This window comes from Phocoena sinus, chromosome 15 (genome assembly GCF_008692025.1).
Source record: "Phocoena sinus isolate mPhoSin1 chromosome 15, mPhoSin1.pri, whole genome shotgun sequence".
In the NCBI taxonomy this organism is placed as follows: domain Eukaryota; kingdom Metazoa; phylum Chordata; class Mammalia; order Artiodactyla; family Phocoenidae; genus Phocoena; species Phocoena sinus.
This window is the reverse complement of record NC_045777.1, coordinates 65,244,831-65,269,598: the sequence shown is the minus strand read 5'-3', so window position 1 is coordinate 65,269,598 and position 24,768 is coordinate 65,244,831. Positions and strand designations below refer to the sequence as shown.

General features: G+C 53.1%; 1 protein-coding gene and 1 non-coding gene across 5 annotated transcripts; one reads left to right on the top strand and one right to left on the bottom strand.

The window, feature by feature from the left end:
- Nucleotides 1-784: 784 nt before the first annotated feature.
- TRNAK-CUU lies at nt 785-857 on the bottom strand. The gene has a single exon. It is a non-coding gene; the product is annotated as a tRNA-Lys (tRNA).
- A 1,541-nt stretch (nt 858-2,398) lies between these two features.
- On the top strand, nt 2,399-23,387 carry GPRC5B (G protein-coupled receptor class C group 5 member B). 4 transcript variants are annotated; one of them, XR_004345830.1, is made up of 5 exons: nt 2,407-2,546; nt 11,479-12,492; nt 20,335-20,444; nt 21,611-21,719; nt 21,811-23,385. XR_004345830.1 is itself a non-coding variant. In XM_032605534.1 (5 exons), the coding sequence occupies exons 2-5, from the start codon at nt 11,487-11,489 to the stop codon at nt 21,863-21,865; spliced, it is 1,266 nt and encodes a 421-aa protein (XP_032461425.1). In that variant the 5' UTR covers nt 2,407-2,546; nt 11,479-11,486; the 3' UTR covers nt 21,866-23,385. The 4 variants fall into 4 exon arrangements, 3 of the variants coding, with proteins under 3 accessions (XP_032461426.1, XP_032461425.1, XP_032461427.1); XM_032605534.1 differs by having other exon boundaries at nt 21,625-21,719; XM_032605535.1 differs by lacking the exon at nt 21,611-21,719 and having other exon boundaries at nt 2,399-2,546; nt 21,811-23,387.
- The last annotated feature ends 1,381 nt before the right edge of the window (nt 23,388-24,768 follow it).

Here is a 24,768-nt window from a genome sequence, read left to right as displayed (position 1 = left end):
CACAAACACCTAATTACACATCGTGACATTTGTCAGTAGAAAAGCCGCAGGCAGTGCTCTCATCATTTTTCAGTTGAGAAGTAGAGCCAGGGAAGCCATTAGCTTGAAGTGGACCGAGTATTTGAGAGCTGACATAGCTCCTGGCACCTCCTAGAGCTGTTCCCTCCAGGGCTGGAAACCGGGAGAACACTCCGGGGACATGAGGCTTGTCTATGATGATATCTGACCTTGCAGCAAATGACACTAGTTTAGCCACTGGTTGAGAGGAAGTGCCTGGGTTGAATCCTAGCTCTGCCAACTGTATGACTGTGGTGGGTAATTAAGCCCCCTGGGTCTCAATGTCTCCATCTGTAACATGGATGAACAACAGTATCTGGCATAGAGGGTTGCTGGGAGGATTAAATACTTTGAAGAATATAAAGCCCTTAGAAGATCTCCTGGCCCACAGTGAGTACTACATAAGTTATCATGATGATGGTGATGGGTCCTTGGGACCTTGAACTTTGGGGGGGGGGAGGCGGGGGGAGATGCACCTGCTACTCAATAGCTTCCTTCATTTTCACCCTTTGCTTCCCAAAGTATCATCGCTCAAAGCTAAACTGATCATCACAGTCAGGGTCCCTCTGTAAAATAAGCCGGGAAAGGGAATATAACCATGATTGTAATATTAACCAAACTCACACTAACAGTTTTCCATGCCAGGCTCTGTGTGAAGCCCTTTACAGGTATTGTGTTGTTTTTTGTTTATTTGTTTGGCCACACCTTGCGGCTTGTGGGATTTTAGTTCCCTGACCAGGGATCGAACCCGGGCCCTTGGCAGTAAGAGCGCAGGGTCCTAACCACTGGACCATCAGGGAATTCTCTGTATTATGTGTTTAATCTTTACAATAACCCCAATAGGCATGTACTACTACAATTATCTCCATTTTGCGTATGAGGAAATTGAGGCTTAGAAAGTTGAATTTGCCCACGTTTACAGAGGGAAAGAAAAGGATCTTGGCGTCAGTTCCACTATATACCAGCAGGTGACAGTGCCCATCTATTTTCCAGTTCCCCAGTCTCGCGGGAACACTGAGGAGGGGTCGTACCGCAAACATTTAAAGATTGCCTACTGAGTGCCAGGCACTGTTCTAGGCGCTGAGGATACGTCTGCCGATGAAACCGGGATAGTTTTCTGTTTTCGTGCTTCTTCTCCTCCATTTTTCCTTAAAATTAACATAAAATATTTGGAGAGATGCGTGCCCAAAGGATACGTGGCCTGCCCGGGAGAAAACCGTCTTGGCTGCGGGGAGAGGATACTTGGGAGGCTGGAGGTTGGCGGGAAGGGGTGAGAATATCTGAAAGGTCCGGAGGCCGCAAAGATCAGAGCCTAGAAATATGCCCAGAAGGGAGTGCTACTCCGCAACCCATCTTCCCGCCTCCCCACCCCCCTTCCCCCACGCAGAGAAGTGGGAAACAGGGGTCATCTCCCTGTCCTGTCTTGTAGGGCCGGGATGGGGTGGGAGGGTCTTATCCACACCACAAGTCGGGGGGGGGGGTCCTCAAAATTCTGGGGGCTTTTTTCGGGGGAGGGGGCGACCTGGAGAAGCCGGTCAGAAGCTGGAGCGCAGCCCCCAGGCCCGGTCGAGGCAATGCCGACATCGGACAGCCGGGTGGACTACGTCGAGCCAGACTTCAAGCGGGTCCCGCGGCTGCCCCGTGGGCGCGCATCCCGCCTGTGCCCTGGGCGTCTGCGGAGCGCCAAGCCGGTGGCCCCGGGCCTCCGAATGTGTGACCGGGAAGGTCGTGGACGTGTGTGTATGTGGATGATGTGTGGGGGGACGGTGATGGGATACTGCGTGTGGAGCCACGTGAAGGGTTTACCGTGTGGACCTGTGAGTATGTTTGGAATGGCCAAGGATGCGGGTGTTGGGCTCAGGGTGCGTAAAGGGACAAGGACACTTGGGGGGGGGGGTAATTGGAGTGTACCCAGGCGGGAAGGGGCTGCCTAGTTGATATTGGGGCGTTGGTGATTTTGGAACGCTCGCGGCGGAATCCTCTCTGCGCCCTGGATCGGATGCTGGTATATTGTGGGGAAGTAAGTTAATGTTTAGGAACCCATGGTTTAGAAAGCCCCTCAATGTGTGTGTTTCTGAAAGTGGATCAACCTGGGGATGTGTCCGGCGCGTCCGGACTGCTTATGGACGCACTGTAGATGTGCGGGTGGTGTTCGTTAACTGGGGACACTGGAGAGGGCTCGTCTCAGCGCCGCAGGCCAGGAGCAAGGAGATTGCGCGGGGCTGCTTTCGGAACACTCAGCCTAGGCTGGGCCGGGGAGGGGCGGGGCTTGGAAGCTCCGGGGGCGGGCCGGCCGGAGGGGCGGAGCCGCGGCGGCTGCAGCAGCGCGGGCCGGGCCAGGGGGCGCCTAGCTCGGCAGCTGCTCGTGAGTGCGATGCAGTGAGGTCGGACGGGCGGGCGCGCTGGGCTGGGGACACGGCTGCGCTGCAGAGATGTGACTCGGACCGAGGGCCAGCAGGAGCATCGGCGCTGCGGGGCCGCGGGGGTCGGTGAGTGCGAGCCGCGCCGGTGGGGTGGAGGGCGCTGCGGCGACCCCAGAAACTTTTCCCGCCGTGGACTTGGGAGGGTTGGGGTGGGGTCTGCTTCTTGTGCTTTTCTGAGGCCCCCCCCAAGGGGTTATTCTGCTGGGGGAGCTGGGGGATTAGGGTGGGGGGACCACAGTGCGGCGGGAGACGAGCCGCAGAGGGCGGGGCGGGGGCGGGGGGAGTTGGGACCTTTATGGGGGGAGGGGATGTACCCGGACCAGGTGGAGATCCAAGTCTCTGGGGAGGATCTGGGGGCGACCACAGGCAAAGGGCAGCTGGGACTGTAAGGGAGTCCAGGCGTGTCCGAGTAACTCCTGTGAGGGCAGCCACGGGCAGGGCTGCGTGGCAAGCCCGTGGGGCCTGAGCACAGACAGGGCAGACGGAGCCGGGGGCACAGGGGCCGAGTTGGGGGGTGAGCTGCCGCACCTGCCATAGGGGCAGGGGGCCGAGCTCGCAGCCGGCCGTGGCTGCGCACTGCGGGAAAGGAGGGGACACGACGGGCGAGAAGAGCTGAGCTCTGGGGCTGCGGGAAGAAATGAGGGGCGAATGCATACAATGGCGGGATGTTAGCGTTGCTGTTGCGGCCAAGCTAGAGGTGAGGATCAGCCCTGTGCTGCGTCCCCCCCCCAACTTGGGGGACACGGGCTTCCAGCGCCAAGCACCCCGGGATCCCTACCGCCTGCACCCTCCTCGGCCTGGGGGAGTTGGCCAACCAGCCAGGGAGGGGGCGTACCGAGCTTACCACCGAGGACGGCCCCAGCGCAGCCCGCGGGTTTCCTACCCGGCTCTGTCACTCCCAGGCCTAGCCAACACCCCACCACACGCACACACCCACCCAACATGTCCCCAGTTCGCTAAGGGGCGGCTCCTTGGAGCGCGGACAAAGGCCCCTGGAGTGTGGCGGGCAGCCGCGTCCCCGCCTGGGGCCCCGGGCCACGCGCCACATTGGCTGCCCAACTGCGCCAGCATGGGGTGGGGGGCACCTGAGCAGAGCCCCGGAGGAACTGGGAAATCCTCGCAAAGACAAGAGAAGTGGGGGAGGGACTTGGCACAAAAGCTTTAGAACTTCAGCCGAGGAACCTTGATTCAGAAGTTTCCCCACGGGCGGGGGCTCTCTGGAGGATTTCAGACTTTGAGTTAAAACTGCATGCAAATAGGATGTAAATAGAATGCAAATGGTCGGTTGGGAGCACTTCACTGGGCCAGTTTTGTACCTAGACTGCGGAGTGAACAGTTTCCTATCTGTTCCCTGCTCTGTCTGAAAAGGGGTCAGCTGAGTTGGGGAGGGAAAAGATGGAAGTGGGAAGGAGTCGCCATTTGGGGCCCAGGCAGCAAGAAAAGCAGTTTTGTTAGAAAGAGAAGCTCAAAATCTTTATTGGTTAATGTGTTATTTCAATAAATATGCCAGCTACGGAAGTGGCAGATAAGCCCCTGCTCTCAGGGCACTGGGGAGGTGGGTGAACACTAAATAAGTAAATAAATAGTAAGTAGCTAGAACTTCTGATTGGGATAAGGGTTGCCAGGAAAAGAAAGCAGAGTGCTGTAAAATAAAGTGACAAGAGTATGTACACATAAGGGAAGACTGTGCTGGGGAGTGACATGTTAGTGGAGCCCCGCTGTGGGGGAGGGGGCACTGACAGACGCAGGGGGAAGACTGAACCAGGCAGAGGGCACCGCAAGTGCAAAGGCTTGGAGGTGGGAATGAGTGCAGAGAAAATGAACAAAGGCCATTGTGGCTGGAGCTCATAGGCAGATGTGGAGAGCGGGGTTGGAAAGGGGATGGCAGGGACCAGACAGACCACGATCTTTTGGGCCATGGAAAGGAGTTTAGGTTTTATTCTCCTTGGACTGGTGAACCCTTGCAGGATTTGGAGTGGAAAACCACGAGATCTGATTTTTAAACGCTCCCCTGACCTTTACAAGGAGACGAAAAGCGGCTTCCTTTTCATTCTGCCTCTGAGGGTGGCAAGGCGCCGGGAGCCTCCGAAGGGGACCTGTGGGGACTGCTTTGAGCCTGGCTGGTCCTGTAAGCCTACGCCAGGGGTACGTCAGGTTTTAAAACCCACCTCCCACTTTTAGGCAGTTTTTGCCCCCCCTAAGTGGCCCCCACCCAGAGCCCAACGCCCCATAAGCACTTCCATGCAGAGCTTCCTGGGGGTTCTGAGTTAGTCACATTTTCTTCTCAGAATTACAGCCTCAGAGGAACCATCCACCCTGGAATGGGCAGCCAAGGATGCAATTTGCATTTAAATGATTGCTTTTATTTACAGGGTTGGAGCTGCTTTGCATATTCATGGCTCACGGAGCCTGTGTTCTGGCAACCCTGTTTACTAACCTGTGAGGGTTATTAAATCCAAGGGCCCCCAGATAGGCTGGTGGTCTGGGCGGCCTTGGGAACTGAAGATTATGAGATGGTGTAACTTGCAAAAGACATCAAAGGGTTAGATTGCAAGTCTGGGAAATAGTTTAATGTCAGGAAACCTTGTAACAGTTTCATCCCTCTGGAGCAGGAAATGCACCAGCGGCTATAATGGGAGTGGGCAGGGACAGAGTGTGATGCTGGGGTGTGTGAGGGGACTGACTCTGCAGCCTTATCCTGGGCTTCTGTCCAACAGAGGGAGTCCAACAAGGGGTGCAGTGGCCTTGAGGTCAGCAGTTGGGAGAAGTGGGTTCTAGTTCCGGCTCGGCCCATCAATTCCAGGAAGCCTCTGGCCAAGTTGCATTACCTCTTTGTATTCCCAACAGGACAATGGGAATCGTAATTGTAATAAGCCAGGAGCCAATGCTCCCTGTCTGCGGTGCTGAGTACTTTCTAAGTACCGTTTCACATCAGCCTTGTGAAAGTGGCACTATCATTATCCTTGTTTTACAGAAGAAGAGACTGAAGGTCAGAGAGGTTAAGTGAGTAATGCCCAATGTCACACAGTTCTGTCTGACTTTCCTCCAACTGAGGTCTTCCACACTTGAGGAGACTGACGGGAGTGTAAATCCTGTGCCAGGTATTCATCGGGTACTGAATTGTTAGACATGCCCAGGGCTAGGAAAGCCCCTCCAGATCTGTTTAGTTTTTCTTTCCCTTCCGTGCTCCAGCGCCTCCCCCCTTCTTTAGAGAAGGTGGGTTTAAGATTCCTCTGCTGGTAGCCCCCGAGGCGAAGCAGGTCAGAATGGTGTGTTCCAGAGCAGTTTTGTATATCTTGTGTCTCCTTTCATATGGGTAGATGGCAACGTGGGGATGCTAGTTCCCAGGAGAATGGCTGGTGTCCCATTTCTGGGTGTCTGGCTCTGACTCCTCAACAGGGACACCCAGTTTCAGGGCACGCAGGCTGGCCTCAGGTCCTCCAGCACCGGTTCCTCTCTGGAAAACCACCTTCACAGCAAGGCTCCCATTTAGAGCACCTGCTGTGGGGATCAGGAGAGTTTGGGAGTTTCCAAGGTAGACCACCCCCAAAGGGTTCTCCCCTTCACACCACCTCAGGGACCTCTCTGCTTCGTGTGTGACTGGGGAGGCTGGAAACCAGTGGTAGACAAACACCTGGGTGAGCCCCTGTTTCAGCCATGGCAACCACCCCTCCTGGAAAAGCAAAGTCAGAAAAGTTCATAACCTCAGAGCATTCGCCAATCTTTTATTTAACATTTTATATAAGTGCTTACCCCATGCTATCTATTGTCCTAAACTCTAATTATTAATTATTTTAATCCTCACAAGAACCCTGCAAGATGGGTATTATCACCCCCATTTTGCAGATGAAGAAACTGAGACTAGTAAGGTTAAGTCAGCCGCCCAGGGTCACAGGGTTCTCGCAAGTGCCAGGGGCAGAACTTGAAACCGGAAGTTTATGCTGCTTGGCCAGGATTGAGCCTGGGAGAAGCAGCCCTGCTTGTGGCCTTCGGGCAGGCAGCGCTGTCCTCGCGCAGGGAATCTTGCCTGCATTCTTTCCAGCCTCTGCAGGCCCCAGCTTGCGAGGAACATGCTGCTCCACCACCTGCCGGTAGCTTCTGGCCCCTCTGCGGGGAGAAAGAGAGAGAGTGTGCGCGCGCGCACGCGGGCCTGTGTGCGCGGGCCTGCATGTGCGATGCAGTGTTTTTAAGAGCATCTGAATGAGTCACATTTCTGGGAGCCTGGCTGGCAGCAAAGTAATTAGTATGTGAGCCGAGTCTTGGACATTCATCACTTTATTCATCACTCCTTTTGAGGAGCTGCATGCCTACATCCCACGGGTCTGTTGCCATGTATTCATCCCTTCCCAATCAGCCCTGCCTTGCGGCTGACTCCAAACCTCTAATCTTGTTTTGTGCAGTTTGGGGTTCCTGGAGAGCTGCTCCATTCTCAGCAGCGGGGAGGCCCCAGGTGGCTGAAGGGGCAGGATGGGGCTTACCCGACAGTGGGTGAGATGGAGCGTGAGTGAGCACTGCCCCCTGGGCCTGGGACAGGGATAGTGGGGCGGAAGGTGCCGGGCCATCGTCCAGGCTCCCCCACTGCATATGTTCGTGCTTCTCAAACCTCAGTGCACCGAAGCATCTGAGCACACCTGGACCTTATCGTAGGGCTGTGGAGACACAGGTGGCCAGGCCCACTGCTGAGCGTCTGCATTTCTAACAAGTTCCCGGGCAGCCAGTCTGAAGATCAGACTTTGACTTAAGCCTCTCAGGCCCTCAGTCCCCTCCTCTATAAAATGACAATGAGAGCATCTTCCTGCCAGGTGACATGAGGGTTGGAGACCACGTTTAATCAGTCGATTGATTCAGCAACTGGGCCATGAGCCCTGCCCATGTGCCAGGCACTGGGGAATCGGTGCAGAACAAGACAAACAAGAGCCTGGGTGTGTGGGATCAGACCAAAAGAGTAATAAAATAAAATATTTGAAAACTGTGGCACATGCTATGAAGATAAGGATCGGGAGTATCGGTGTAGAGCATGAAGAGGCAGAGGGAACCTAATTTAGATAGACTGGCCAGCAAGGTCTCACCGTGTGACATTCCCAGAGCCCTGGTCTGTAGTAAGAGCCCAGTAACAACAGTACAATTGTTTGTCTCCTGGCTCCACCACTTTCTAGCTATGTGACCTTGGACAAGCCAACTGGCTTCTCTGTTTTATTTCCTGTAAAATGGAGACAGTAATAGAACTTGCCTCGTGGTGTCATTGTCCAGATGATAAGGTATTAATATATGTGAAGCGCACAGAAGAGGGCCTGGTGCATGGTGAGCACCTATGCGAGCTAACAGTCATTGTCGTGGTCACTATGGCAGTAAGAGAAAACTCTGCAGGGCAGAACCCCCCAGAAATCCTAGATGAGCTGGACTCAGTGTCATTCTGTGAGGTGGTGTGTAGCCTCCCTCCTGTTCATCCTGGACATTGTTCTGTAGAACGATGGCTGTCACCTCATGGGCATCTTTAGCAATGAAAATGACCTACTTGGGACAACTGGACCCTATCGAAGCCTCTGGCTGCCTGGATGTTGGGTAGGGAGGGCTTCCTGGAAGAAGAGGACCACATCATGTGGGACGTATAATAGAACTTCCTTGTTAGCAAGTAACATAAACCCATCTCAAACTGGCTTAATCCAAAAAAGAGAAGTTAATTGGCTGCTGGAACTGCAAAGACCAGGGTATCTGGCTTCAGGCGTAACTGAATCCAGCCTTTCTGTGTATTAGGACTCTGGTCCATCACGTGGCCGTTTCCTGTGAGTCAGTTTTACTCTCAGACAGGTTCTGTCCCTGTGATGGTAAATAAGTCCTCTCCAGCTCCAGGTGTATATCCTTTTAGCTTATTAACCCCGACAACAAGAGAAAACCTCTTTCCAGTTAATTCTAGCAAAAATCCTAAGACTGATTCTCATGGGTCTGGTTGGGGCCAGGTGCCTGTTCATGAACCAGTCAGTGTGGCCAAAGGGTGGGATAAATGCTCTGATTGGCCAGGCTGGGTCGGGTGCTTGCAGCTGGGGCTCAAGGCGGCTCTCCAAAGGCAATTCAGGAGCTCTCTTCAGAAATGAGAGAAACGGAGGCAGGACAACAAAAACAACAGCTGTCCCAGAAGGAGAGGGTTCCAACCTTGGGAATGAAAGCAGAAAGCAAGAGTGTATCTATTTCCCATCTCAGAAAGGAGTCGGAGCTAGAGACCTGGACCCCAGCCGTAAGAACCTGCATAATTTCAGAAGCGTGGTCACCATCTTGATATTTTCTTCATCCACACTGGTTTCCTGTTGTGGCTGGAAGGACAATCAGGAAGGGGGACGAGCTGGTGGAACCCAGTCCCAATTTGTAGGCAGGCCTGGAGAGAGGAGATTCCCCCAAGAGAATGAGGGGAGGCAGCTAAAGAAGCCCAAGTTCTTGCGAGGAAAGGACCTGAGGCCTGAGGCTGGGAGGCCTGGCTGGTTTCCTGGCTTCACCCTCGTCAACTCTGTTCTCCGGTGTATAAACCAGGCTTTCTCAACCTCAGCACTGCTGACACGTGGGGCCGGATCCTCCTTTGTGTTGAGAGCCGTCTCAGGCATTGGAGGGTGCTTACCCGCTGGATGCCAATTGCACCCCGCCCTCCCCAGTTGTGACAACCAAAAATGTCCCTAGACATGCCTCAGTGTCCCTTGGGATCAAAATTGCCGCCCCTGGTTGAGAACCACCGGCCTGCAGGTGGGTGGGAGAGTTGGGGAGAGGGTTGGTGGTCAAGACTCCAGAAGCACATTCCTACCCGTCCTCTCCCAGCCACCCTGGAGGTGAGACTGGCTGATGTGTGGCCTAGAGAGGCCGCCTGGGGTGTGTCTTGTTGTCACTTGCTGAGAAGTCCCCTGGTCACACTTGCCATTGATGAGAGGTCTAGGGGAAATCCACTGCACTGTACCGGGGGCCTGATGGCATTTTGTTCCAGCATACCCGGTTCTTAAACTTGGATTCCCAGTGTGCTCTTGTGAGATGCAGCTCTGGCCAGGACAGTATTTTTTTAAAGGTGGTACGCTGGGATATGCCAGTGGGTATGCAACGTGAGTTCCATCAACAAGTATTTCAATGTGCTGGGTTTTCTTTTGAGTCGATTTCAAGGACTTGGTGAGTCCGTTAAGTAAATAACTTACGGTGGGTTTGTAGACAAGGTGTAAACAGCCGAGGTGGCACTCCAGTGACTGAAGCAGCAGAGCCCCGAATAGTGGCAGGACCACGGGCCTGATCGCCGGTGTCTGGGGTGCTTGTTTCAGGAGCATCTCTTGCCAGATGCCTTCCGTTCCCAGTCTGCCTTCCTTCATCTATAGGCAAAGAAGCTGGTCCATATAGTACCAGGCTCCTTCTCATTCGGCAGCATCAGTAATTTATCCCAGTTGATGGCCTTGCGGCCAAGGCAGGATCAGAGCTGCTCACCGTAACCCATCAAGGAGCAGAGAGAGAGGTGGTCGATACCGCATTTACTTAAGAAAGCCCCAGGGATGTGCTGAGCTGCCCTGGAGGTGGCTGGTTACAGCCTCACTGTGGGTGGAGCTAAGGCCGTAAGTCTGGCTCAAGACGCCTGGAAACATCACTGCAGAGCTGTGCAGGCATGGCTTTCCCAAGGTCAGGCTCCCTCCAAAAGCAAGGAGCTGGTGGCAGTGGGTAGAGGAGAGTCCTGGTGAGAAGTCTCATTCACTCAGTATTTAGGAAGCATCTAGTGTGCTTTTATGCTAGTACTTGACCAGTGGTCCTCATCCTGGTGATTTTCCCCCCAGGGGACACTGGCAGTGTCTAAAAACTTGGGAGGTTGTCACAATTGGGGGAGGGTGTGAGCTTCAGTCACCTAGTGGGTAGAGGCCAGTGATGCTGCTACACATCCTGCAATGCACAGGACAACCCCCCAGACAAGGAAGAATGAGGCCCGAGGCTGAGAAACCCTGGGTTATGCTGATGAACGAGACAGACAGTGTCCCTGTCATCCTGTAGCTAGTGGTGAAGAAAGACAGGAAGGGAGGAGAGGAGGAAGGGACAGGAGAAACAAAGTAAACAGGCAAAAAGATGACAGATGCGATTAGAGCTAAGAAATAGATGAGAGACGCTGGGGGTGGGGATGGGGGTGTGACCTTGGCCAAGGTCTGAGTGGATGACATTAGAGCTGAGACCATTGTGGGGAGGGGCAGTTTTCCATAAAAGCAGGGTGTGGAGGGTAATCTAGGCAGAGGGAGGAGGGGAAGACGAGACAGGGGTTAATAAGCCTATCTCCTGGCGGCTGTGTGGACTCCATGAGGCATGGAGGCATCCCCGGCAGGTGGGCTGGCTGGAGTGAGAGGATGGATTCTCAGCAGATATTTGTGGGAGGGGTGGGATGTGCGAGGGGAAAGGGGGGAAAGGGGGGAACCCAGGAAGACCGTTCACACTACATTTGAAACGCTGGGAAGCTTCTAAGAGGGGATGCGTCTAGGAGCTGAGTGGCGTGACCTTGGGCAGGTGTCCCAATCTCCTCAAGACTGTTGTGTCACCGTCACCGGTGTGAGGACTGGATGTGTCGAGTGCCTGGCCGAGGGTGAGTCATCGGTAAATGTCAGCTGTTAGCGCTGAGAGACTGAGACGGGTAGTGCGTGCCCCTCTCCCAGCGAGCGCTCGGCCCATGACCGTCTCTTCAAGTCTCATTTTATTCCCTTATTTTTGAAGAGCTCAGACATGGCCTCAAATTCAAAGAATATGAAAGAGTATCCAGAGAAAGTGAGTCCCCCTCCCATCCTCTCCTCCAGCCACTAGCACTGATGGTTCACGGCTGTTCACTGAGCCCGGGCTAGGGGGTAGATGGGGGCCGAAATCCCCGCCCCTCCTCCAGGCTGTCCTGCCTGGAGAAGGGGGCTGGCGGGTTTGAAGTGAGGTGGGTCTTCTTAAAGAAGTCAGGAGAGTGGGAGTCTTACAATGAATTGGTCTTTTCCCCCCAACTTTTCTGGAACGTTCATGGTGTCAGAGAGAAAGATGAGAACCCACCAGGTGCTTGCTTTCCTCCTGCTCTTCGTGATTGCCTCCGGGGCCTCCGAGAACACCAGCACGTCCCGGGGCTGCGGGCTGGACCTTCTTCCTCAGTACGTGTCCCTGTGCGACCTGGACACCATCTGGGGCATCGTGGTGGAGGCCGTGGCGGGGGCGGGCGCCCTGATCACACTGCTTCTGATTCTCATCCTCCTGGTGCGCCTGCCGTTCATCAAGGACAAGGAGAAGAAGGACCCCGTGGGCCTCCACTTCCTCTTCCTCCTGGGGACCCTGGGCCTCTTCGGCCTGACGTTCGCCTTCATCATCCGGGAGGATGAGACCATCTGCTCCGTCCGCCGGTTCCTCTGGGGCGTCCTCTTCGCGCTCTGCTTCTCCTGCCTGCTGAGCCAGGCGTGGCGCGTGCGGAGGCTGGTCCGCCACGGCAAGAGCCCGTCGGGCTGGCAGCTGGTGGGCGTGGCCCTGTGCCTGATGCTCGTGCAGGTCATCATCGCCATCGAGTGGCTGGTGCTGACCGTGCTGCGCGACGAGAAGCCGGCCTGTGCCTACGAGCCGATGGACTTCGCGATGGCCCTCATCTACGACATGGTACTGCTCGTGGCCACCCTGGGGCTGGCCCTCTTCACGCTGTGCGGCAAGTTCAAGAAGTGGAAGCAGAACGGGGTCTGCATCCTGGTCACGGCCTTCCTCTCCGTGCTCGTCTGGGTGGCCTGGATGACCATGTACCTCTTTGGCAACGCGGAGCTGCGGCAGGGAGACGCCTGGGGAGACCCCACCTTGGCCATCACGCTGGTGGCCAGTGGCTGGGTCTTCGTCATCTTCCACGCCATCCCAGAGATCCACTGCACCATCCTGCCCTCCCCGCAGGAGAACACGCCCAACTACTTCGACACGTCGCAGCCGAGGATGCGGGAGACGGCGTTTGAGGAGGACGTGCCGCTGCCGCGGACCTACATGGAGAACAAGGCCTTCTCGATGGATGAACGCAGTGCGGGTAAAGTGGGCACCGCCCCGCTGGGTTAGGCTGTTCTTTGCAAAAGTGCGCTCTCCTTTTTCTCCACCGGGGTTGGGTGGTCCTGGGGATGGTCCTGGCAGATCAGAGCCTACAGACGTTGACCGCTGTGCTGAAACGGGCCCAGAGCTGCATTCTTATTTAGCATCAACCCATTTAATATAAAAAGCCAGGTTTCTGGCCTTTTTCGCAAATATGGATCTGGCAGTGCTGGGCTGCCATTCCCACCTGGCAGCAGTCGTGTGAAGCTGGCTGCAAAGGCTCTGTCTCTTACCCCTCACCGAGTTGTGGTGGCCCTTTAGGTGGGGATCCACTTTCTCTTCACCACACTCCCTGTCCCGGCCGCTATAACATATCAACATTAAGTCCCTGGCTCCCTGGAAGTGTTTACGATTGCAGCCCATGTGCTGGATGGATGCAGGGGATGATGAGGGGCAATGTTCCAGTCCCCCCTCCTTCCTCTGTCTCCAGGAGTGTTATGAATTTGGGCCCTGGAGTCAGACGTCTGGGTTGGGATCCTGCCTCTGTCACTTCCTAGATGTTAAGGCTTTGTGTACCCCAGAGACCTGTTGAGAGGGGTAACATACTGAGGGGCTCCCACGGCACCTGGCTTGTTGGATGGGCATCTTGGTTGGGTTCCCCCGAAAGCAGAGCCTGCGATGTTGTAGGTGGTTTACTTAGGAGGTGGCCCCTGCCAGGGAGAATGAGACTGGGATGGCAGAAACGCCAGAACAAGAGCATCAAAGAGCTGGTTACCACCGCGGGCAGCTGGGGCTCATCCCTGCCAGGGACACGTGTAGAACGAGCCTCAGAACCGATCCTCGGAGGACAGGAGGCTGCGGCATCTGTCCACCAACTCCTATCTCCCACTGTCATGAGCGTCTCCCAGGGCTCCCGTAAATGGGCTGAACAAGTTCCATTAGCCCGCACGGCAGAAAAGAGATTTGGTGGGCACTTCGAGTAGAGGTGGTCTGAGCACCCAGGCTGTGTGCCACCGCTGCGGCAGGATTCCCAAGAGGGAAGGGCCGAGAGGAGGTGGCCCAGGCCCCAGGTGCCCCTGCTGTAGACGCTGGAGAAGTCTCTTACAATTGTTGCTTAAAGCAAGTCGGCTGAGCTCCCAGCACTTGAGATTAATTAAAATGGCTTTTTCTCAGTTACCTAAAAATTTATCAGGAGCTACAGTAATAATTAGCGGCAGCACTAGTAATAATTAATCACCTAGTATAACCATTTATTGAACACTGCCTCCATGCCAGGCACTATTCTAACTTCTTAACCTGCATCATCTCATTAGTTCACCCCTCCACCTGATGAGGTAGGGTCTCTTATTATCCCCATCTTACAGATGAATAAATGGAGGCTGTAAGAGGTTCAGTCTTGCCTGATGACATACAGCTAGGAGGTGGCCCATTCCAGATGGTCATGGTCCCCTTTTCTCTGATGCTCACCCAGGTGCCTGGGCAGTGCCCACTGTCTGGTCATACTACGAAGTCAGCCTTGTTGGGTTGAGTGCCGAGGCCCAGAGCACAGCCACCCACCCCTGCAGGCAGGGGGGAAGCACATCAAGCCACCAGGTCCTCCAAGGCCACCCTCAGCCCTCCTCTCCACCAGGATGTGCCCAGCGGCTTCTGAACCCCTGCTCCTGGCCAGACCCACAGGAGAGAATGACAGACCTTCCCCCCCTCCCCCCCGCCCCACCGCCCGACCCCGCCTGCAACCCCACCATGGGTAGAGTCAAACATCCTGGTGTGGCCTTTATCAGAGCTGCTCCCTTCTTACTGGAAAGCCCCGAGCCTGCAAGCCTCTGTTTGTCAATAGATTTGGCAGGGATGAGCCGCAACTATGGTGGGGCTGGCTCCGTGGATTGCCAGGAGAAGATGAGGGTCAGGATGGGGGTCATCACTCACTGGGAGGCCAGAGGGCCCCTCAGGGCATGTGATGAGCAGAGGCCAGGCACCTGGCCAGTTCCTGGGGTCCTGGTGGAGCCACCTCTTCCTTGGCTTCTCCTGGAATAGGATCCTCTGTATCTGAGACCCGTGGACTCCCCTTGGACCTCCAAGGTAACAGGAACTCTCGAAATGGATGTAAATTTTTATACATCCAATTGGGAATTAGTCTGTTGCTTTGTCAGATTCTCAAAGCCATTCGTAATCCCCAGAAAGTTAAGAACCAGTGTTGTTGAACCCGATAATCTAGTTTACTTGCAGTGAAAGGGGGGTGCTAGAACTACACAAGTAGTAGGGGCTTCAAAAGTAAGGATGGCTAACCTCTACTGGGTGCTTACCATGGACCAGGTACCATTCTGAGCATTTTAGCGGCTAATCTCATTTAATCCCTACAATAACCCAGTGAGGTCCATTTTGCAGACAGAAAACTAAGGCACGGAGAGGCTGAACAACTTGCCCAAGAGGCAGAGCCAGGGTTTGAACCCAGGCGGCCTGACTCCAGAGCCCACACACTGACCACTCTGCCACAGAATTTCTCTTCTCTTCTTAAAGCACTTTAGTGTCCCTCATCTCACAGATGTGTTAGGACTCTCTGAGAAGACAGGGATTATAGGCCCCATTTTACAGAGCAGGAAACTGAGTCCAGGAGTGTCAGGCAACTTGTTCAGGCTCACAGCACAGCTCACAGCAGAGCAGGGAGAGAGAAGGTTGGTTTTCTGAATCCTGTGCATCCTTTCTTGTGAAAATGCATCCAGTACGTCATATCCACGTAAGATCCAGAGATCTAAGGGATTTGGGACCCACGTCAGTACCAGGAGTACCAGTGCTGGCACAGGGCGTGATAGGGTCTCCAGAGGTGCCCCACAGGCCCTTCTGTTTCAAATGCTATGTTCCAAAGCCAAGGAGGTTGTCCCTCATTCCCCTCTTTCTTTTCCAAAACAAAAATAGCTTTATTATTCCTTTCTGATGACAAAAGATCAACAATAATCAGGTAGGAGTTCAGCAAGTGAAAATAATAAAAATTGCTCAGAATCCCATTGCCCAAAGGCAACTACTGCTGACTGTTTGCTCTCATCTTGCCAGACATCTCTTGATGGGTGCGCGCGTGCGCGCGCGCGCGCACACACACACACACACACACACACACACACACACACACACACACACACACACACACACACACACACACACACCAATCCCGTAGAGCAGTTCTTAACCTGTCTGCACGTTAGAATCTCTTGGGTGCCTGCCCCTCATTCTGACTGAGTAAGTCGGTTTGGGCTCAGGTATTTTAAGCTCTCCAAGTGCTTCTAAGATGTAACCAGGTTGAAACCACTGGTCTAAGTGGTCTTCTGTTACGTGCTTGCTTAAATCAACAGTATATCACGGAGGGAGGCCTTTCCAGGTCGGCGACAGCAGAGCTACAGTATTCTTTTCACGAGGCAGAGATCACTAGGAGGTACCATAATTTATTTTTCTGATCTTAGCTGGTGAATATTCTGCTTGTTTCTGGCTTTCCGTATAAGTAATGCTGCAATGAACGTTCTTATCCATCCATGTTTGTGCCCTTGATCAATTAACTCCTACACATGTGTCAAAAGAGTCTGCACCTTTCCATCTTGATATATACTGCCAGATGCCATCCCACAGAAAGGCGGACTAATTTAGTCTCCCCTGAACAATTATATGAGTGCCCCATCTCCCCACCCCTTCACCAACCTTGGATGTTTTCAGACTTAACAGCCCAATCCTTCCAAATGTGTGTCTGCCAAAATTCACATGGGCACGAGGCAAAGCCAATTCCCTTGGAAGACTCACAGGGAGAGACTAAATTGTCATCCTGGCTAGGATTGTCTTTGTTCTAGAAACACTACTTTGCTGGCTGGGGAATGCCTGGGCACCCTCCCTTGCCATGGTGAGAACAGCTGTTCTCATCTTTGGTCTGACCTCAGCCAGCTTGTATTTTAGGGAACCAGGCCCCACAAGGGGCCTTACCCGGGAGCTACAGTTGGCCCTGTTTCTCCTGTATTTTATCTAGCCAGCCTTTCAGGCTCTGTACTCTTGAGAGTCCATCCCTGAAGTCGAGATGGGAAGGGCATTCCCCAGGCTGGACTGTGGCTCAGCCACTGCTCCCTTATTTCCTAACCCCCCAGTGAGACCTCAGATATGTAGGACCTCGCCAGCCTGCTGTTTCTTAATGAGTATCAACAAGGCAGGAGGGGGGCTTCCCTGGTGGCGCAGTGGTTAAGAATCTGCCTGCCAACGGGTTCGAGCCCTGGTCCGGGAAGATCCCACATGCCGCGGAGCAACTAAGCCCGTGCGCCACAACTACTGAGCCTGCGCTCTAGAGCCTGCGAGCCACAGCTACTGAAGCCCACGTGCCTAGAGCCCGGGCTCCACAAGAGAAGCCACTGCAATGAGAAACCCGTGCACTGCAACTAGAGGAAGGCCACGTGCAGCAACAAAGACCCAACTCGGCCAAAAAAAATAATAATAATTAATTAATTAATTAGAAAACAAGGCATGAGGTATGTGATAGAAGATGAAAATACCCTGAAGGATATAGCACTTCAGATCACATGTTGGAAAGCGTTAACAAGGTACATTAAATGTTCACCTTTCAAAGGAGCAAGAAAGAAAAGGGTTCTTTCTTCTGTTAGGGGATTTGGGCTCTCTGATCTCATTAGGCCAAGGGCTATTTAAACTCTGCCCCTTCGCTTCCCAGTGGAAGGCCCTGTGTCAGTCAGCTTTGGGGGCAGGGCGAATCTCGCCTCACTTGCAGAGTCTAAACAGGAGAAGACTGGCATTTAGCCTATGATCTTAAATTCCTGTTGGGACCTCCTTATGGATGAGCCCTACTTGCCTTTCAGAGCTGACCCAGGTCAGAGTGGAGTGTTAGTTGGAAAACTCTGCTCTGAAGCAATTTAAGCAAAACAACACAAAACAACAATGAACTAAGGTACTGGGGGTCAGGCTTCAGAAATGGATAGATCCAGGAAGCTCAAGTGATGACAAGATTTGGTCTCTCTCCAGCTCTTGGCTCTGTTAGAATCCTGGCAGCACACGGCTCTAGGCTTACACAGAGTCCCAGCAGAAAAGAGGAACATTTCCCAGGATGCTTGAGGAACAATCCCAGAATTAGCTCTGACTGGACCTGATTGGCCAGGCCCCAATTATATGCCCACCTCAGGGCCAGGGAAGGAGACAGTTGTAGCCAGTACTCAGGACCTAGAATGTGGGAGGGATGTTTACCAGAGGAGAACAGCAGATAACCACTACACAGAGGGATCCTTGGGCCAAGGCATCCCACAGACGGCCTGTAGAGTCTAGCCTTTGTTTTTTGAAGAGAATGGTTTAGAGCCAGATCCCCCCACCATAGCCGGCAGGGTCTCTGCATTATGAGGAAAGCTGTGCTGTTTGGTTTTCCCTCTCTTTCAAGGAGGTCTTGGCTAGGAATTGGGACTAGTGAGGGTCCATGGACTCTGTCCCCTAGTCTGCTTCTCTACTTCCCAGGAAGGTCATCTTGTCAGCCTGTGCATGGGAGCTGTTGAAGGCTTGGAGATGCTAAAGCAAAGAGTCTGTTTTGGAACATGCATTCCCCACCCTGCCTTGGTTCAGTCTGGGCTGAGCTGCCCCTAATGCAGGGGTCCCCAACCCCCAGGCCGCAGACTGGTAGTGGTCCTTAGCGGTCCGTGACCTATTAGGGACAGCAGCAGGCGAGCGAGCGAAGCTTCATCTGCCGCTCCCCATCGCTCCCCATCGCTCCCCATCGCGCCCCATCGCTCCCCATCGCGCCCCATCGCTCCCCATCGCTCCCCAACGCTCCCTAACGCTCCTCATTCCCATCACTCCCCATCGCTCCCCATCGCGCCCCATCGCTCCCCATCGCGCCCCATCGCGCCCCATCGCTCCCCATCGCGCCCCATCGCTCCCCAACGCTCCCCAACGCTCCTCATCCCCATCGCTCCCCATCGCGCCCCATCGCTCCCCATCGCTCCCCAACGCTCCCTAACGCTCCTCATTCCCATCACTCCCCATCGCTCCCCATCGCGCCCCATCGCTCCCCATCGCGCCCCATCGCGCCCCATCGCGCCCCATCGCGCCCCATCGCTCCCCAACGCTCCCCAACGCTCCCTATCGCTCCTCATCCCCATCGCTCCCCATCGCGCCCCATCGCTCCCCATCGCTCCCCATCGCTCCCCAACGCTCCCTATCGCTCCCCATCGCGCCCCATCGCTCCCCATCGCGCCCCAACGCTCCCCAACGCTCCCTATCGCTCCTCATCCCCATCGCTCCCCATCGCGCCCCATCGCGCCCCATCGCTCCCCATCGCTCCCCAACGCTCGAATTACCATCTGAACCATCCCCCCACCTCCAGCCCCGCTCCGGCCCCTACCCTGCCCCCGGTCCATGGAAAAATTGTCTTCCATGAAACCGGTCCCTAGTGCCAAAAGGTTGGGGACCGCTGCCCTAATGTCACTTAAATTCAGATTGCTTCTAAGTAACTAAATGTGATGGTTAAAAACAAAGTATTTGGGGCCAGAATAGTGTGATGGTCAAGAACACAGATTCTCTCTGCTTGGGTTCAAATGCTGGTTCTTACCAGCTGTGTGACCTTAGGCAAGTTACCTAATCCCTCTGTGCCCGTGTAAAATGGCATCTCACAATTGAGAAAGACTTTTGTTTTGTTTTGATTTTTTTTTATAGTGCTTCTTGTTTCTGTTATTTCTTAATGGACTATTTTTTAGAGCAGTTTTAGGTACAGAAAATTTGAACAGGAAGTACAGGGAATTCCTGCCTGCCCCCTCCCCTGCTTTTCCCTGTTATTAACAACTTTCATTAGTGTTACATTTGTCGCAGTGGATGAATCAATATTGATACATTATTATTAACTAAAGTCCATAATTAACATCTTAGAGGCCACTCTTTGTACAGTTCTAGGGGTTTGGACAAATGCATGATGTCATGTCTCCACCATTATAGTATCACCCAGAATAGTTCCAATGCCCTAAAAATTCCCTGTGCTCCCCCCAAACCTTTGGCAATCACTAATCTTTTCACTGTCTCTATAGTTTAGCCTTTTCCAGAATACTATAGTTGGAATCATACAGTGAGTTTTTACAGCCTGGCTGCTTTCACTTAGTAATATACATTTCACGGTTCCACCACGTCTTTTTGTATCATCCTATTTTCTTCACCAAAAAAAGGAAATTTAGATGTCTAAAAGTACACTGCAAATAAGAAACACCATTTACTCTCCTTTCAGAGGTAGAAAGTGATGACATATTTTGCTATCTTTGCTTCAGATCTCCCTTTTTTTCCTGTCTACAAATGACCCCACTCATGTGTCTGGGGCCCCTCTGTCCTCTTCCCCGTCACTTTTCCCTGAAGACGTCCGACTTCTACCATGTACTTGTGGTCCAGGGTCTCAGGGTTGCCCACCTCTGTGTGTATCCAGAAACCGTGTTGCACAGTGTGGTGTTGAACTTGTCAGGGATGGCACTCAGTAGTGAGGAGGTCTTTTGTCAGAAAACTACTTCTGAGGGATACAGGCGCTCCCGCATCACCCATGGCCCGCGGGGGCAGGGGAGGGCCGGGCGAGGCTCCACCCGAGGCTCCACCCGGGGTCCCCTCCCTGAGAGCCGCCTGCGCCCTGGATTCTGCAAACTCCCCAACCCCACTGAGAAGGGTCAGGCTCCAAGAGAGCCAGAGAACAAAGCGCCTTTGTGACTTTTGTTTTGAATCTGGCTTGTGACAAAGTGGAGGGGTGGGGGGGTGTGTGCCTGGAGCGTGATGTTGATGCAGGGGAAGAAAACAAAATTCAAAATTGTGTCTTCTTTTTTTTTTTTTTGGTGTTGCCTTTCCCTCCCTCCCTCAGCTCTCCGAACAGGATTTCGCAATGGCAGCTTGGGAAACAGACCCAGCGCTCCGTTCAGAAGTAACGTGTATCAGCCAACTGAGATGGCCGTTGTGCTCAACGGGGGGACTGTAAGTATCAGGAGGTGATGTTTGGCAGGAAGCCTAGGAGTGGTCAGTGTTGGGGGGCAGCTTTGATAGGGACACACCGCTCTGCAGAGGCTGCTTACAGGGCTGCAAAGACAGCGGCTCACGTCGACACCCCTTGCGGCTAAGGATGCATGCAATGCTTCCATTTTTCTCCTTTCCTCTCGACCCCCTTTCTCCATGCACGGAACATCCACCTGTACTTAGCTGACCGTTTGTAGATTCGTTTGAAAGAGTCCCTGTTTTTTTGGGGCTCTTGCACCCAGTGAATTAATTCTCTGGTTTTCATTATGCAGAAGGTGCCCCCGTCCATGCTGTCCTTCAGAAGTGACTTTTAGGAAAAGCCCAGAGTCACGAAACCCTGGCAGATTTTGCTAGCATCCAACCTAGTTGAGCTCTCTTGTCCCCTGCTCCCTGCCTGCACACCGTGCCCCAGCTGGGTACTGGGTTCCAACTTCTTAAAACATTTCTGAAGAAACTGAAGTGATTATCATTTCCCTCCCGTGAACACAAAAACAGGTTTACTATCTGATGCCAAACAGACCTTCAGCAGAATTGTCACCATTTACATTTTGCCTCCGTGGACTTACATCATTTTCTTTCTCTGGCAATCTAAAAGCTCGCTCTCATTCCCACATTTAATTTCCAAACATAGCTACATGCTTCTTTCAGAAACAGCACATGAGCCAGTTTACACGTGTAAATTGGATTTCCATGCTTTATATCATGTGCCAGTTCCATAACTCCACCTGAACTTTTTTGTTTTTAATGTGAGTCAGGGATGGTCTTTGATCTCTAGAGGGAACTTTGGTTTTCCTGGCCTTCAGATGGTATGGGATGCATCCGTTTGCATTGGCGTGGAATGGGCTCAAAGCAAGCAGGCTCACGGATTGCGTTTGTGAAGACCCCCAGCCATCCATTGGCCTGTTTCTTGTTGGGCACCAAGAAAAGCCTAAGTTTCACGCGTTTGGCCTGCGTGTTTTAATAAATTTAGTTAGAAAATAGCCCCATCAGTCATTCTTATCATTCTGATAAACCTTCTGATCAGTCATTCTTCAGCCCCCCCGGTCTGGTCAAGGCCAGTGTGCATAAAAACACCCTGGATTTAGAAAGTGAGGTGGGGTTCTGGGTAAAGAAACATATTTGTTCAGGTTCATGATTACAGAAGAGGGCAGATGGCCTTCCCCAAAATGGAGCATCGTACATAACACATAGTGGTTGCTGCTTTTCCTGGGAATTACTCAGCCCAGAAAAGACAAGGTAACTTATCTATGGTACGTTGTTAACAAACTGGTTTCTGACGTTGACATTGCAAAGCACGGAGTTCTTAGTGTGTTATTCCTGTTTCCAGATCCCAACTGCTCCGCCAAGTTACGCTGGAAGACACCTCTGGTGAAAGACTTTAAGTTCCAGAGAATAAGAATCTCTCTTACCGATTTTATTCCCTGGCTGTGTCTTTCTTGAGGGAGAAATCAGTAACAGTAGCTGAACAAGGCCGCCTCGCAGCCAGGAGATTTGGAAATCCTAGACAAGGGGATTTTGTGTAAATGTGAACACTGCTGAACTGAAAAGCTAACACCGACTGCCCTCCCCTCCCCTGCCACACACACACACACACACACACACACACACACACACACACCCACCCACACCCACACACACACACACCCCTAATACCAAACCAACCTCAAACCCTGCAAACTAAAGCAAAGCTAATTGCAATAGGATTAGGCTCACTCGAACGTGTGGCTGAGAAGACTGTTTCATCCTCTGGGTGTAGAACAGAACCAAGTTCACAGCCAGTGGGCCGGGCTGATGTTGGTTGAACATGGAGATCCCACACCATCGCCCCTCCCCAGCAAGTGCTGGACCCCAGGCAGCCTCTTGGAGATGACCATTTCACTGAGGAGGATGAACTGTGGCTTTCCCACAGGCCTGCCTCTTGGTTTTCACATTTCAGGGGGGTCAGGAGCAGTTAAGGAGATCGTGAGTGTGATTCCGAGGCGAGGCCCAGCCGAATCATGGGGAGAGCTTTAAAAGCAGTGGTGGAGGGAGCCTGCCACGTGCCAAAGAAGAAAAGGCTGTCTGGGAGTTGAAGGGACCATCAGGCTTAGAAAGCGGCAGCCAGCCACTGTTCCTTCTCTGGGCCTCTTGCTCTGCCGTTGATGGCAGGAAGCAAGCATGCCTCCTTCTGCGGGGCAGTTTCTGGCTGGGCCAGCCGTCTCTCCCCTGATCACCTCTCCCTCTTCCCTCCTCATGAGTGTTCCTCCAGCCCTTCCCCAGTTCTATCCCCACGTCCATTTCAAAAGCTCAGATGGAGTGAACTAGCTTGGCCAGAGGCCAATGCCACAGCAGATTTCCCATGATGCTGTCACCTGGCAGGGGTGCCCCAGGGTGGAGAGGTAACGCCTGCTGCCTAGCAAGCAGTGAGTTCTTGGGTCTTCTCTGCGGATGTAGTGAAAGGTCCAGGGTGGGGTGAAGCACGTGGGGGTTTCTTGCTGCTTTGGGAGGGTATGGGGGACATTTTTGTCTTGGTTTTCTGCAAGTTCCATGAAAATGGTTCTCTTCAAAGCCCATTGTTTCTGTCATGATTTCCGTCTGTCCTCAGCAAGTCATTCCTTTATTTGGCATTTCCAACATCTCGGCCATTAAAAGCCCCATGTTCTCTGCACTGTTTGGCCAGTATAATCGCTAGCAATGATTCAAAGCAAAGAGTTTTAACCTGACGGCGTGGAATGTAAAAATGAGGGCGGGTCCTTTTGCATATACTCTAATCACTGTATTGCTTTTTTCTATAAAACCAACCCATAAGCCTTTAACCTTTAAAGAAAATGAAAAAGGTTAGTGTTTGGGGGGAAACCGACCTCTTCATAAGCCGTTATGTCTGAGCTGAGTATGTTTTAATAAACCTTCTGATTTTTCTCGAGGCCCTAGTCTGCTGTGTCCCATCCTCTCCCTCCCCTGCCCGCATCCTTGTAGAGCACCGGGGTAGCGAGGCCAATCTGGCCACCCCTGTGTAGCCCTCCTTCAGATTAGCGCATTTCCGTGGGTTGCCAGCATGGGGAAGAGGGAGCATGGCGCCAGAATGCCACCCCTACCTGACCTTCGGGAAGCGCCCGCCTGCCCCACCCCCGGAGCACGTGCTTGCTTCTAGGGAGAGAATCCCATCCCAGCCCTCTGTGCCAGGAGGGTCACTGGGTGGACTGGAACTTGGAGTATGGGGGCGGGGGGTGGACGGAGAGAAGCTAGGACCCGGGGTGGAGGCAGATGCATGCAGACCCAGAATTCTGAAAGTCACAGAAATCTCTGAACACCTCGGTCCCATCTGGTGAAAAACGGCCGCGTTACATGTTCTCGTGCCGGGAAACGGTCGCTCACTCGCACTCTCTGGAGTCCTTCAGAGCTCTTTGATCCCATCAGTGACTCAGGCTGCAAGAGCTCCCCTTGCAGAGGGGAGAGCAGACACGGCCACATCCTCTCTAAGTTCTTGGCGGTCCAGGCGTGTCAGGTGGCGCAGCATAGATGGCTACGAGCGGAAAGGAACGTTTCACCACCGTAGAAATGGAACCGGCTTTGAGCCACAGGAAACCTCACTTAATGAGACCTTTTTCTTTCCTTTTCTTTTTAAATCTCTGATAGTTTTTGCACTTCTGGGTTTTATTTTGGCTTTGAGGTCAAGAGTGGGCTGAATGCTCTCCCAGTGAGGGTGGAGACAGGGAGTGAGGGGAGAGGGCAGAGAACTGTTCTTACAATGGCTTCACCTGAAGGGTGCGAAGAGACATCTTTGCCAAGAGACTGTGGCAGCCAGCTGCCCCCATGGAGTGAAGTTTAAATACAAAATTAAATGGCACCGCTGTTTAAGGTCTGTTTATGTAAACAAGACATTGGGGGAAGATGGCCTGGAAGGAGAGCCTGTGTGATCAAAACACCTAATTGTAAGCACAAATCTTTGCAGGTCCAGTTATCAAACTCACCTTGGGACTATAAGAGCCACTCTTTCCCCTCTAATAGAAAACGGTCATTCTGTGCTGGATTTCCCCTGGAGATGAAGTGGAGGGAGGGAGGCAATCGGCCCCAACAATTAACAAACTGGGAAGTTCTGTGTGTCTCAAGGGTTGCAGATTTGGTTGTTGAAAGCGGGGGAGTCATTGTTTTAGCACAGATTCTGTCAGGGCCCACAGAACGTGGGCAAAGTGGGAGGGGTCTTCCTGGTTAGGTAAGGCTGAGTTGAACCCCGGACCGAAAGGGAGCATTGTGGCTTTTATAATCCAATGATGCAATGATTATACCAGCTTACAAGGAGTTCTCA

What these genes read in the sequence shown, in the direction of transcription:
- GPRC5B (XM_032605534.1), top strand. Translation starts at nt 11,487, where the DNA reads ATGAGAACCCACCAGGTGCTTGCTTTCCTCCTGCTCTTCGTGATTGCC. An exon ending in GATGGATGAACGCAGTGCGG is followed by an intron (nt 12,493 to 20,334) that starts GTAAAGTGGGCA and finishes TCCCTCCCTCAG; the next exon opens with CTCTCCGAACAGGATTTCGC. An exon ending in TTGTGCTCAACGGGGGGACT is followed by an intron (nt 20,445 to 21,624) that starts GTAAGTATCAGG and finishes TCATGATTACAG; the next exon opens with AAGAGGGCAGATGGCCTTCC.